The sequence below is a fragment of the Lygodium microphyllum genome, chromosome 17, assembly GCF_053477565.2.
Source record: "Lygodium microphyllum isolate KBCC chromosome 17, Lygodium_microphyllum_v1.1.10, whole genome shotgun sequence".
NCBI classification, from domain to species: Eukaryota; Viridiplantae; Streptophyta; class Polypodiopsida; order Schizaeales; family Lygodiaceae; genus Lygodium; species Lygodium microphyllum.
This window is the reverse complement of record NC_141151.1, coordinates 118,546,875-118,562,041: the sequence shown is the minus strand read 5'-3', so window position 1 is coordinate 118,562,041 and position 15,167 is coordinate 118,546,875. Positions and strand designations below refer to the sequence as shown.

The 15,167-nt window shown below is 44.6% G+C and overlaps 1 protein-coding gene across 2 annotated transcripts in view; it reads left to right on the top strand.

The window, feature by feature from the left end:
• Nucleotides 1-15,167, top strand: part of LOC148022293 (mannosyl-oligosaccharide glucosidase GCS1-like) — a 188,767-nt gene that overhangs the window by 123,514 nt on the left and 50,086 nt on the right. For both annotated transcript variants that reach the window (XM_087697922.1, XM_087697921.1), the window contains exons 12-14: nt 8,824-8,931; nt 9,017-9,090; nt 9,611-9,730. In XM_087697922.1, coding sequence (XP_087554048.1) covers nt 8,824-8,931; nt 9,017-9,090; nt 9,611-9,730 — 302 coding nt within the window. The remainder of the gene's footprint in view (nt 1-8,823; nt 8,932-9,016; nt 9,091-9,610; nt 9,731-15,167) is intronic.

Sequence of the window (15,167 nt, the reverse complement as noted above, 5' to 3'; positions counted from 1 at the left end):
CGTTTCATGCTATGGAAGAAAGACTCATTGCATGCAGGTATTTCCTGGATCTCTTGGTCGCATGCGTGCACCCCCAAACGCATGGGTGGCGGAGCAATTTTAGATGCCCAAACTCACATCCAGGCACTCTGTTGGTCGCTTTTCCGCGCCATGTGCTCGGATCATCATCCATGGGTCGATATAGCCCGTTATTTCCTTGAGGGCCATGGGCTTCAACATGGCAATACCCAGATCCGGAGTTCTTGGTGGCATGTTCTTAATGCTGATTCGCGGTTCTCCAGTTCTTCTTCGTCGCTGCTTACTCATTTGGTGTGTTCCTGGAAACACGTCCTCCAGAAGGCTCAGTGGCATCCAGGGGAGGATCGCTTAGCTACTAACTCTTTTCAATTGGAGTTGCTGGCAATCTCGCGTTTGCTTGCATGGGAAGGTAAACAGGACCTCAGACCACAATTCAACCGGATGGCCCATTTGGGTTTGTCTTCAGTTGCGGATGCCACCCTTGCCAGTCGCAATGTGCTTATATCTTTTCGTACAGCCAGGAGGCTTTTCAGGATCCCTCGTGGATACAGGCCTTTATGGGAACAGCTTTTGAGGGTGCTCCAGAGCAGACAACCCTTTCATGCCCTTGCTTCGGATCATCCCTTGCAGGATTGGGACCTACAAGGCCGGCTGACTTTAAGCAAAGCTTCTGCTAACCAAGTGTATCATATTCTGATTAAAGATCGTCAATGGCTCGTCACCAAAGCGAATGCTTTATGGGGATTACGTAAATCCCAGTCAGGGTGGAGGGAAACTGTGATGGCGGGCTGGTTGAACAAGACACCCTTCAAATGTAAAGTTTTTCTTTGGAGAATGATGATTGGTGGTCTTCCGCTTGCTTCGGCTCTCTCCAAGCGACGAATCTCCAATGGCCACTGTTTCTTTTGCACCACTGCTGTGGAATCCGCCCGCCACCGATTTATTTCTTGCCCCATCGCAAAGAAAGTCTGGTTATTTTTGTCGGCTGTTTGGCAAGGAGTGGTTGGTTTCACCCTGCGCCCCTTTGATTGGGTTTTCGGGCAGCCCAAATACCCCGCTCCTGCACAGCCACATATGAAGCTCGTGTATCATTTTCTTCGATATTGGGGCTGCTGGCATAACTGGACCATTGGGAATGCTTTTCTTTTTGACTCCGCCTATAATATTCAGCGGCATATTGCGAGGCTTAAGGGCCTCTTGTATTGGCAGTTGGATCTTCTCCGGCATTCTGATTTGCTCTCTAGGGAGGACTTACGTCCCTGGCATAGGGCAATTTCCTGTGCATCGTTGCCATGACGTTGTAACTTGTAGTAGTTAGAACCTCTTCACATGATGACTTACATTGTCGTCATGTATCTTGTAATCAAGTAATCTTGTACTTTTTTCGTAATTAATACAATTACCTTTTACGGGAAAAAAAAGAGAGAGAGAGAGAGAGAGAGAGGAGGGGCGGATCGACGAGGAGACGCGCCCCCGCCGCCTGTCTGAGTCGTGTGGCCCTGCTGTCGTCGGGGTCCTGTGCCCGTTGTGTGCACTTGCCTGGGCTGGGCCTGCGCCGCGGGGCCCTTTGCCCGTCACATGCCATTGTCTGGCCCGGGGACTGTCCTTGGCGTCGCCCTCGTTGCCTACACCTGCTGTGCGTCCCTGTTGTCTCGTGGACGTGCACATGTCCTGTTGACACGACCCTTTCTTTCTGCGAACATCGACCGCCGTGCTGACCTGCCGCCCTACTGATCGTCTTCGTCCTGCCCCGCTTAAACCCCGCACAGTTGACCGCCCTGTTTTGACCATTTTTTGCTACCAAGGGGTGGCAGCATGTCACACCCAGGTTGCCACACAGCAAGCGTGAGAGCGTGAGCTAGCAAAGGAACGAGGCCTCCTGTTCCTTGCCTGTGGACGTGCCCTCTCTGCCCGGCGGGCGTCTATTTTTGCTCGCACGCTCCCTAAGCCTCTTCGTCAGTCCAGTGCAGGGTCCGTTCTGCCCGAGAGAGAGAGAGAGGGGCCTGCGCGGTTTATGCCTAGCGTGAGCTCTTGGCTCGGCCTCTGACCGGCATACGTAGTGATACAACGTGGCTGGTCTGGATCTGGCTTTTATAGACCAGATGGTGGCAGCTCTTGGTCCGGATTCTGATATAGAGAAAACTAGAGGATGTGGTTCCGTGCACAGAGGAGATGCCCCCTGGTCTTGACTTCCAGCCTACGGGCAAACGCACCAAGCATACTTTGGAAGAGACAATGGATCATCAGGATCGTTCCTATGCTCAGGTTGCTTTTGATTCTAAGGACTGTCAGGACGTTGACTGGGAGCATTTGCTGGAGTTTGCCAACACTCTGCTTGGTGATTATGTTCAACATAATCAGGAAGTCTTTTTTGACTCCGCAACTGAAGATGTTCTGGAAGCCACTGTGGACCCGAAAAATGTATTGCACTCATTTTCAGTGTTTTACGAACGTGCTGTTATACTCTTCTTCACTGGTAGGATCCTAGTGCTTTCCCGTATTCGCCAGTGGCTGCACAGTCTGCTAGAAGGGGAGTGTGTTGAAAAGATATTTGTTGGGCCCCGAGGCTTTTTTGAGGTGCTGTTGAAATCTGAGACGCACCGAGTTGATCTCCTGTCTAAACTGCCATTGTTCTTTGATCGCCGTTTGGTCCATGTTGTGCCTTGGCGCCCAATGGCAGATTTTCAGCGCCTGCTTCAACGTGAATGCCCTGTGTGGGTTGAAGTGGAAAATTGTCTGGCTGTCTATTTGCCACTGTTAAAGGATGCCATGGCCGCTGTGGGCACTGTTCTGGTCCCCCCGAGCCTAAGGGCCATGAATCGTAACCGTTTGTGTATGTTATGGGACACTGCTAGAAAAAGGCCTGCTTGGTTACGTCTTAATTGCTTTGGCATGCATCCTTTGCACTTTCGTTTGAAATGGGGCAACTTTGCAGGACATTGCTTTTCGTGTGGAAAATCGGGGCATTTTATGGCCGAATGCCCGGAGAAGCAATAGACTTCAGATGTTGAGCATGTTGCGCTGTCCATGGAAGATATGGTGTGTGATACTCCGTCGCAGAATGCCACCCAGCCACCTAAAGTTTTGGATAAAGGTAAACAACAGGTTTAGGTTTGGATTCCCGTGGTAATGATTGGGTAGATGTACGTGCAAAAAAAGGCAACAGGCTTGTTGCTGGCATGGCGGATACTGTGCCTACTGCCTCACAAGATTCCATGCGCATTTATATGCACAGGAAAGAAATGTTGTCTTCAGAGCACACTGCTCCTGCTATGGTTTCCTCTGCTTCCCGTCATCAGCCCACTAGGAGAGTGTATACGGATGGTCCAAAGGGTCCACTTGCTAAGCTGGCTTGTGATACTAGAGGTAACGTGATTACCCCATGGAATCGTCGTTATCCCCGTTCCATCCCCAAGACAGCGGATATGCCGTCTACCTCGAAATCTGGTCGTCAGAATTCTTTTGCCGTGTTAGCTGATTTTTTTGATGAGGGAGTCCTGGACATTCTCGCAGAAAAGGTAAAATCGAGGCAAACTGTGCCTCGTACCTGATTTTCTTTTGAATACACATGAACATAGCCATGTGGAATGTGCGAGGAATTTGTTCTCGCCATAAGCAACATGCCATGTGGACCGTATTGCATGAGAATCAGTGGGATGTCTTGTGTGCTGTTGAGCACAAGAGTCACGTTGAAGTAGGAAAAGTCGTGGATTGCCATGGGTTTCATTTGTTCTATGCAAGGACACATGCCATGTGTTATTCTGGTGTGCTCATGATTATACATATAAAATATCATCGTGTTCTTATTAAAAATGATGTACATGGCCGCTTTGTGGTGATTGAAGTTTTATTTGAAGGAGAGATCTTATGGTTACTTGGCCTCTATGCTCCGAATGATCCTTTATCTCGCTGGGATCTTTGGAATACTTTGCAGACCTCCTTGTCACTTGGCAGACGGGGTTTTTTGATGGGGGATTTTGATATGCGTTTTGTTTCTTCACAGTCCACATCAGAGCATTTGGTCATGGATGCTTCGGAAAGTCGTGTGTGGCATGAGTTGGCTCTTGCCGTTCTTAAGCAGGATCTCTGGTCTTGGCTACACCCTTCTTCTACAGGGTTTACTTTCCATTCTGCGCAGTATGCAACTACATGGTCGCGGTTGGACCGCATATACATCATGCAGAATAATGATTTTCTTCGTGAGATGCTCGAAATGAAAGTGTTGCAGCAATATGCCTTGTCGGATCATTTCCCTCTATAGCTTGAGAAGCATTCAATCTTTCAGGGCTATATGTAGCAATTGATTGATAGATTCTTATTGGACTTCTCCTCTCAGGGCACTGCTTCGTTTGAACGATTGCTCTCCAATGTGCAACGGGTTGTTCGGCAGTATGGGATCCATCATGCCTCTCTTTGTTGGCGACGTTGACAAGCAGCGGATGACCTGCTAGCTTTGGTTCGTTCTCTGCTGGTGGACACTCCAGAGGATGTATTTTTGCTGTCACTGGCAATGCATTTGGCTGATCTTATTAAAGAGTTTCGGTTGAAATCTTATCAGTAGGCCAAATTGCAACATCTGACGGAGATTTTGCAAGATAGTGCTTGTCAGACTCATAAGTTCTTTCGAGCTCTCCATGCCGCTCCTGCTCGAGAGAATATGGCTAGACTCCAGGATGCAGAAGGTCAAATGGTCCTTGATCCGCAGACTATCGTGAATATGTGTAGGAATTATTTTCTCGACCTTCTTGGTTCCACTTCTCCACCTTCAGGCCACATTACTCATGCTCATTCTGTTTTTTATGATCAGGTCTGCAATCAGGTTCCGTAGGACATGCAAGCCACTTTGGAGACAGATATTTGTGAGGCGGAAGTTATGGATGTTTTGTTACACTTGCCCAAGGATAAAAGCGCTACACATCCATTATTAACTCGTGCCAAAGTTCAGCCTCCAGACAAGCTATACTATTATTCATACATATCACACAGAGAGAAATGAAATAGTGAAGAGAGGAGGTGGCAGCTTAGAGGAGGAGGCAACAACTCACAGGCTTGGCAGGCTGAGAAGCCACCATTATCCACGCACAATAAAGCAATTGGAGTGATGGGAGGAGCGTGGAAGCGACTAAGGTCTCGTAGCATCAAACATTTTCCTAAAGTCAAGTTTGAGTTTTTTCCCTCCCCGGTAAAAAAAAAGCTCACGTTCTTTACTTGTGGAAACGTTTGTTACTTGTAGAAAGCTTTCGGAAATTTTGAACCCAAAGAAACGTGTTTCTTTGGTGCTATGGTGTGGGGAGGAGGAGAGGGCACTTGGGTGGGACCTGGCAGCAATTTAATGGTTGCTCAAGGAGTTACTCGAGGATCTTGGTTTTTGTAGACAAGAGTTGTCTGCATGGGCAGCTCTCACAGGCCCAAGAACATGTGATCGGAGTTCTCCTTTTGCACTTCAACAACTTTTTGGGCACAGAAGGGGGGTACAATGTGCAAAGAGTTCTTTTAGGTGCATTAGCCTTGCACCTCCGGAGACTAGATCTTTTAGGTACAATGTCCACTCTAGCCTGGAGGAGGTGATGGAGCTTGCCATTGACTTCTACAAGTAGCTTTTTCATTAGGAGGAAATCTTAGCTAGGGTGATGTGATGTAGACATTAGGTTTGGGATTGCATTCCATGCCTAATCACAAAGTAGAAGGATGGTCTCTCTTTGCCCTTCACAGAGAAGGAACTAGCCCAGGTGTTGCACACATAGGATAGGCATAGATGCGCTGAAGAGGATGGGTTGTTTAGGGCCGTTTTCTTTGCATATTGGGAGGTGGTGAAGGACCCCCTTGCATTGGGCATTTCAAGACATCTTTAGTTCTGATCAGCCAGTATTTCCATAGGCCTAGAGCCTAGTTAGTCTTCTGCCCAAGGGGGGGAACCAGCTTGAGCTGTCCTAGTGGTGGTTGATCACCTTGTTTTCAATGGCTTATAGGGCACTGAGCAAGATGATTTTAGTAGACTCCGCTATGAGTGAGGGATATCCATATATCTGGTTCCACCCAGTCATGATCGGTGGATAGATTATGTCATACATCCCTGATGAAATAGTATGGGGTTAGTATCTAGACTGAGCCCTTAGCTCTGTCATGTGCTGCTCATGTCACTAGTGGATCTCCCCCATCTCTCTTTGATGTAGCATCTGTATGTGGTATCCTTGTATGTGTGTTCAGCATGCTACTCTGATCTCCTCAACCCTCTAGACTGTCACCCCTCTCTATGTGGCTACTATATGTGGAGTCACTATTTGGAAGAAACTGGTAAGGTGTGACTAGCGTCCCCCTCTCTGTATGGTGCTTGCCTGTATTAATGATGTGCGGAGTCTCTGAACTGAGGGAGGTGTGCTCTTCAAATAGCGTGGCATATCTAGCTGGGACTGTGTTGTAGGCTCTGCATCTACAGATATAGTGCTCCTCACTCTCCACCTCCTCGTGGTATAGTCAGGAGGGCTTACAAGAGTGCAAGCTACAACTAGGTGGAGTATGGAGACCATCCTTGAGGTGGATCTTCACATTAGCTCAGATTGCACGGCCTAGACCCTCCTTTCTTCACAGCTTGCTCCAGGTTTGGTAAGGCTTGCCCAAGGCCCTTGTCTAGAGGCCCCTAGATTGTCAGGAGAAGATTGACCATCAGCTTCTGGTTTGGAACCTGAAGGTCCATGACCGTGGCAGGCTTTAGATTGGAGAACGTCCACACATCTCGTGGGTTGGGAGGCTGGCCTTACCTGCTTTGATAGGGGTTGGTGAGAGGTTCATAGGATGGTGGATTAGGTAGTGGCTCTATAGCACACATCTGGTTGTCAGCGAGGAGTTGAGGCTAGGAGGAGAGAGATTGATGTTGCGGTCTGGTAGGAGTGGTTGGAGTTGCCCATTAGAGTTGGTGCAACTAGGAGAGTTGTGGGCAGCTAGGTTCTGTCCAATAGGCATCTCCTTGCAGAGCAGGTGGAGCCCCTGTGAGGAGGTCAGTCTTCACTCTAGGGGAGGGACAGGTGGAGGTGGTAGACTCGTATGTTTGCTTGGAACTCACCTTTACTACATTGGCTTGGAGGTTCACTATGGCGGAGGTGCTCAAGGATCAACTCACATGAAGATATGCTGCTTTGGCTAGGTGGGAGCGACAGTGTTACCAGATGCATTTTTGGGAGTCTTGCACATGGAGTTTCTCTTGGCACTGTATATCACCATCATAGAATCTAGATCACATCTTACTATCAGAGATGATATCTTAGTATGCTACACTTTGATACTCATTGATGATCATCACTGTACATGGCTATGTCTCCTAGGCCAATTTTGGAATCTGAAATTAGTAGACATTAATATTTCTTTTATTGTTTCTTTCCTTCTCTGTTGCATGGATCCATCGACCGTAGCAGTTGGTCCTCTCTTTCCTGAGCTCCAATATCAAACAGGTGGTCCAAAATCTACAATACTAGTGGCAAGCCATTGATGAACCTAGATAGCAGAGAGTGTGGAGAAACTCTCTACCATTCCAATGACTATTCGCTCTCAACTGCCATGGAATAGCACTATCACTACCACATAGGTCTAAGGCTGGTGGATAGCAGCAGCAGTCTGGGATATGAGTAAAATGCCACTGATCTTCGAATGAAAATTGTTATCAACTGGATGGTTTTTTGGCACTAAGTGGAAAACCTATTCTCTTTAGGCAGGCATTGCATGGAAATTCCACTTTAGTGTCCCTACGACTCCATTTTTTCTTCTTTGAGGTAGGCAGATCATCAGCACATAAGGGAGATTCTTGTGTTGGAGCAACCTGAGAGTAGAGTGTAGTGTGTGTGAGGAGGACTGCCAACACAGCACCTGCTGTCAAAGTGAGACTTGTGGGGGAGGTGCATAGTGCAAATGTGGCATTCCCAACAATGAAGTACCAGTTTCGAAAGTTAGGACACAGCTGAGGATTGTTAAGGTGAGATAAAGATGGCCTAAAACGTAGGGTGAGATAAGATGGGATAACCTATGATAGAATGAAAGGAAGGTTGTAAATCTGAGGTGCTAGAATGAAGCGGGGGGGAACATGCACGAACTGACATACACTCCAAGGATCAACTTGCGGTCCTACTAGGGAAGGGGCAGCCTCTATTTATGAGGCCTTACTTGTAGTCATCCCGAAACTGGAACTGGGTAATGAGCGACTAACCCCCTGCTCCATGGCTCAAGGTGAGGACTAGCATAGCCTACCTTAATCTATGGGACCTTTGGCACAATTGTATTGCAGGGTTACATGATAGCACCTTGGAGGGCTATCATGTAACCCTTGCATGTCATGCCTCCTGCTGTCTACCTGCCATGGAATCCATTCGCATCTTCATCTAAAGGATAATCTAATGCCATGCTAGTCATAGAGTTTGATATACGGCTTAGGCAGAGGCATAATTAAGCTAAAAAATGCTTACACTTAGGTATAATTGTCTAGGAATTGAACCTCAGTTTCAACATCTAATTATTGTTTCTTATGATTAGATTTTCCCAAGGTATGTTTTTTAGCTGGAGGTTCTAGAACATTTTCACCGATACCTGAGAATTGATCTACAAAACTATTACAGTGGCTGTAAGAACCAGTGTATAAAATCAATGCATCTTGAAATCATTTTGTAGAGACTGGCATTGCTCAAGGAAAAACGAAATTGCAAGAATAAGAATTGTATGCTTAAACAAACTATCAGGTGTAATATTTTTTACATTCAGAGGTCTATTGAATTCAGATTAGGTCTCGTGGATATTGATGCTGAGTATGTTTTCTCCTTATAGGCGATGGGATAAGAATATAAGCATGGACATAATTGGTCATTGGATGGATTTGATTAACATGGATGGTTGGATACCACGCGAACAGATACTCGGGGATGAGGCACGCAGGTAAGTGATGGTCTTTTGCGGGTGCTATCAACGAACTATTTCTCATGTCAGAAATGTTTTATTGAAAGGTCGATTTCATTTCCAGCAAAGTCCCAGAGGAGTTTATCCTTCAGTATACAAGCAATGCAAATCCTCCAACATTGTTTCTGGCTTTTTATGGTATGTTTAAAGATGCAAACCTCTATATTTGACATTGGTGATAGCAGTAAAGCAGTGTATTCTTTTGTCTTGTTTGTAAAAGTCGAATCTTTACAATTTACAATATAGAATCTGTAACTAACATGCAATGTCAAGACTTTGAATTTGCAGCTGTGTGCTTAGACTATTCAAGCCTTGGGTTAGCCAGTTGTGTTGGCTGATAAAACTGAACTGAAAGCTTTTCCAAGCCCTCATAATCTGCAAGCATTATAGATGAGATGCTACAAATTAATAAACTTACTGGGTATGAGTCCAATGGATTTGAGCAGATGTTTTTGGGAAGTGAGAAGCATAACGCACTATGTGGTTTCTTAGATGTCTAATTGAGTGGTGATTTACATTGTCTGGTATATTAGTTGGGGAATTCACATACTGCCTTCTACCAGTAGTTGACTCATTTATACTGAACTTTTTAAGGGTCAAAGTTTATATATTTTATTGTTTTTAATGAACCAGCTTCATGTGTCGTCTTTTTGGGCAGATTTTTTATTAGATCTTAAGAAATCAACACAATCTCCAAGTCAGCATGACTATGACTTTCTAAGGACTTGCTTTCCTCGGTTAGAAGCATGGTTCAAGTGGTTTAACACCACCCAAGTTGGTAAGTTCCAGCCAAAACACATTCTTCTGTTTTTGTTGTTTCTTTCTGTTATTTGCAGATTTATGAGCTAAGGGACTGTGCATTTGGTTTTTTAGGTCACAATCAAAATTCATTGTAAGGTTTACAGAATCTTTAGGAAATATCTTACGTGACCTCATTGTAGGAAGAGAATGTTTCTCTGGGTAGTCAATAGCTTCTTAGAATCTACACAAATAGATATCAATGAACCAGGAGATTCATATAGCAATAGAATTTCTGTAAATTGTTAGAATCTTACAGTAGATAGCAATAAGGCAGATTCATTTGTTAGAAGACTGCAAATTACAATGGAACATGGTCATGCCATGAAGGGATCACATTGTTGTGGACAGCATCTGAGCAGGATCTCCACTCATAGCAGGGGCAGTGGACCCAAGGACTGTGTCACAAATGGGAGCTGATTGCTAGTATCATAGTTGGTACATTGGACTGCAGGATGCAGCCATAATATTGACCTTCGAGAGCCCATGCTCATTGGGCCTTGCGTGTCCTCGAATGGCCAAACAAGTATGCTTGCTTGAGCTTATCTCATTCCATTCTCTCTCTCTCAAGCTCAAGCAAGCATCCTTGCTTTATCCTCAAGTAAGTGACAAGAAAGCTCAACCTCAAATGAGAGACTAGATGCTTTCAAAATCCATTGACATCTCTTTTGTACTCGAAGTGGTGGAATGAATGGATCCAATGCTCCTTGGTCTTTGTGTGGCCTCCAATGGCTTCTTGCTTAAAGTTCAACAATTGCTTCAACTCTAAGCTCCAATGGTTTCAAGCTCTGATCTCTTGCAAGCAAGAGGAGTGAAGAAGAAAAGAAAAGAACAGGGAGAGAAGCTCCCCTTCTCTTACACTCACTGAAGCTCCTTCCCCTCTTTGATGGATACAGAAGAAGAGAAGAAAACGATAAAATAGTCTCCAATGATTGGTATACCCAAGAATGAGCTCTCTATTCATTTTCATACATTATAGAATAGTGTTTTCCTTTTGGGTCTCCACCCTTCCATTTAGCCTTTTGCCTTGTTAATATTGCCTTTTGGTTATTCTAGCTCATCATACATGGCTGGATCTATTCTAGACCTTCACAACTTGTGTGCAGAACTTTGCAACTTGCATAGGAATGAGCCCGATACTTGGACTTTACAATGATTTGCTCCCATGACCTACCAAATGTAAAATAAATATTCAGAAATGTTCCTAATGCATTTCTTAACTTTTTGCTTTTTCATTTGACCTTGTGATGTTACTACTTGGTTACGAACATTCGGATGTTGATGCATGCACACATCCATCCATGTTACCAATTCCATAAAACCAACAGCATTGCCCCTTTACTATATGAGTGCTAGCCCTATGGCATTTAGCATTAGAGGTAGCATGCAGTAGCACCCATTGTAGAAGTTGAATATTGATACTTGATTGATATGGTTGGATTGAGAGGTGACAATTGTTGTTGGTGGACCTGTTCTTGTTGATGATAGGTGTGTTAGGACATTGTTTTGATATTGCTAAATAGCGGATTTTGTCTTGGCTTGCCTATTGGTTGAATGGTTATTCAAGAAGAGCATACTTTGGACAAGGATTTGAGAAGAGTAGTTGATGATGAGGTAACTTGTGGGTCAAAGAGGTGGTTGTTAAAGATGCTATTGTTGTTAAAGGTGGTACATTTGATTTGGTATATTGTTTTTTAAAGACGGTGACTTCAAGTGCTTAGAAAGGAGTGCTTGCAAGGTGATTAAGGGCGAAGAAATTCTAGGTGAGGATAGAGATAGGGAGAGGGGTCCTCAATACATTTGTTGCATAGCTTAGAAATACATTTCTTTGCTACTATGCAACAAGTAAGATCTCGATACATTTGTTGCATAGCAGCAAAGAAGCGCGTTTCTTTGAGTTCGAAACTTATGAAACGTTTCTTACTTAAAGAAACATTTCTAAGAGTAAAAAACTCTTTTTTTGGGAGAAGGATTGGGTAGGGTGGATGGGTGGGATTAGGAACTAAAAATATATGACTTTTTTGACAAAAACTATTTAAAAATGTTACGATGATAATGAGGAGTAACTCGCGAGGGCCCAAGATTTTGAATGAGAGATTGAAAGGTTTACTTTTTTTGAGTTTTTTTTTGTTATTAGATTTTGTGAATCTAGTATTTATTCTTGTCTTGAGAGTCGACTATTATACAACTTTAGTCTCATTTATGAGTTATTTATGATATATTATGATTGATTCTAGATTTTGACATCTTATCAATTTGTTTTGGAATGAGAATCATGATGTTACAACTTTACTCTGTCAATATCGTACATGGGCTATTTACATGTTTATTTCAATTTTATTTATGCGATGTGTATGAATCATAATATTTTAGGTTTGAACCATAGTATAGCTTGTCCAAAGACTAACTCTGACATAAGTCAATAATGGATCATAAATGTGCAACACATTATTCTCAATTGACTCTCATGTATTATCACTCAAGCTCAATTGGTCTCTTTTTGTTTGAGAGAGAGTTCTATAGAGATTAAAACCTCTTTCTCTAGTTAAAACTATAAAAAATTCCTATATAAAAAAACCTCGCATTTCTTATTTTACCATCTCTTTAAAAAAAACTTACAAAACACATTTTTGACATTTCGTTACTAAACGATTTTTATGTTTCTAGCTGCTATGGTTTATTGTCTTGTAAAATGGATAGCAAAAGTAGAGGGAATATGGAGATATTCGATGATAGAGAAATGAAGGATGATGTAGATAAATAGGGCCAAGTGTAGGCTATTTTGAGTTATTGTATAAGAGTTTACAGCTCAATAAACTAATGTAGAATGATGAAAAACCAAGCTTTCTTTACAGGAGAAAGGGAAGAGCTAGTGTAAAAAATGAAAGTGAAGTAGTATAAAACAAGTGTCCATCCACGTGTCATGAGGTGTAACAAGTGGTAGGACATTTGAAAGCTTGTGTGGCAAGTGCCTTAACACTTGTCTCTTTTGTATGGCCTTTCTTTTTGGGTTATATACTGTCAAGAATAGAAACAACTAAATTTAGGAAGCCCTGTGAAAACACAAAACTTACATTTTTAGAATGTCATATCTATTTCTTAGAACTAGCATTTTTAGGTCAATCTAAAACTCCTGAATTTTACGGACCTTTTATCTTCTCTTTGCTCCTCCGGTCCATAAAATAGGTGTCGTATGAAAGCTCTTCACGAGTATATTATAAAAACAATGCTGAGATCTTTATATGAGTTTTCTATTGTTAACCCCAACATGAAGAAAGCAAAAGGAAATAAAAAAGATGCAGGGCAAAGGCGGAAAAGAGGTAGCTCGACTGAAGAAAGAAGAGGAGAAAAGGCCAAAAGTGCAAGGGCAACCTTAAAAGTCCTAGGCAGCTGCAAAAGGGGAAAGGTGCATTTTAAAATACAAAGGCGCACCTTGAAATCTTATAAAAGAGTGCCAGGCAGTGGAAAAGCCGGAAAGCCAAAATAAAAGACAAAGACAAAGACAAAGGCCAAGGCGAGAGAAATGGAAGGCAAAGGCGCACAAGAAAAAGCGTGAATCAATACTTTTGTAAAAGAGCGCAAGCGTATCATGGTTTAATTCAAGGAGCGCCAGGCTCTGCAATTTGTAAATGTAGACGGGCGGTGAAAAGGAAGCTAGGAAGATAGAAGGACAATGGAAAAAAGAGTCTAGGCTATGGCCGGCCCTGTAAAAAAAGGGGGAAAGGGGATGACCGCCTAAAAGGGATTTAAGGTTTTGTATATAAAGTTGAAAAGTGAATGAGAAGCTCATTCTTCGAGTGTGAGGGAGTGAGTGTGTGAGGGTGAGGGACCGTGGGGTGGAGAAGCTCTCCATCTTCTCCTCTCTTCTTCTCTTCTCTTCTCTTGCTCGCGGTGATGGAGCTTGGAGCGTGGAGCTCGAGGATGGAACTTGCTTGAAGCTTGCACTTGGATCGTGGAGCTACCGAAGTGCGCGGGAGAGGAGGTAACTCGAACGGCATGGAGGTAAGCTCACTACACCCGTAGATGTGGATGGCGCGTCGGCTATGAGAGGTAGCCATTAGTGCTCGGCTTGGAACGCTTGAAGCAATAAGTGGTCCGTAGGTGTTGGCGATTGAGCGAAAGCTTCCACATTTTGGTTCCGTTGCCGGGACGAACGGATTTAAGCCTTGAGTGCTTGCGTGCTTTGAATCGAGTATCCAAGTAAGGGTTTTTCCGAACCGGTGCTTGAGATAGGTAGGTGGTGAGGGGGTTGAAGATGGTATTCGATTTCCTTGGGAAGTAGATTTTTTGCTTTTTGAGAGTTATGTAGTGAGATGGAGTAGAGTAGGTATTTACTTTGTGAGTCGTATGCATTAGAGTAGGAGAAAACAAAGAAAATAAGCATTAGGGTTACTGTTGCAAAATAGGGCAGAAACAAGGCAAGAATCGTGCAAAAGTGGTAAAAAACTTACTTGTGATGCCTAAGGTCGGTAAGTGAGTTATTAGGGGTGCCAATACCATACGCGGAAGAGGGTACAAGGGCCAAAAGTGGCAAGAAAGGCCACATTGTGCATTGTAGGGTTTCAAGAGAGCAGGAGAGAAGAGGAAAGCTTGGTGAGGAAATCCGCTTCAATCTTGGCATCAGGGAGATCTTCGGCTAGCCCAGGTAATTCTGCACCTCTCCCTACAGTAGTAGGACCAATCTGGAGTTGCTCGACAAGGGGGAAGCCTCCCAGCGCCCTGGACGACGAATTTTGCGAGCTTCGGCGAAAGCACGCGCGGCGTTCGGCGCGTTTGAGTCATGTCGACTCTGGTCCGAGGCCCAGACTCGGCCCTCGAACCACCCGGCCCACTCAGCCAAACCCTAGTCGGCCCTCAGACCGCGGCCCTCGGACCGCAGTCCGAGTCAAAACCATCCGAGTGAACCCATTCGGCCCGTTCGAGTCAAAACTTTTTGTCACGTGGCACATTCGACCTCAGCCCGTCCGAACAACCCGTCCGAGCCTCAAATTCGGCCCTCGGCCACTCCACATTCGGCCCTCGGCCCAAGTGCCATTCGGCCCGTCCGAATCAACTTGTCCGAATTTGCCATTCGGCCCTCCGAATCAAAACCGTTCGAGTGAAACCTTGAAATTCGGTCCTCGGCCCTGTGCCTGGGCTCGTCCGAGTGACCCACTCGGACCCTGCAATTCGGACCAATTGGTCCGAGTGCAAATTTTTATCAAATTTTCAGAAATTTGACCTGGCCCGGCTAAAACACAGTAGCGCGAATTGTCGGAAGCCCGTAGGACACCCAGAACGCTATTCTGGCTCATGGAATAGGCAAAATCGTAGGGCGCAACTGCTTAGGAGCTAGAGGCAGGCAATCACAAGACCATGGACTTAGGTGCAATTCGCGGAGGGGGAAAGCTTGATTAGACCCAAACACGAACGAGGCA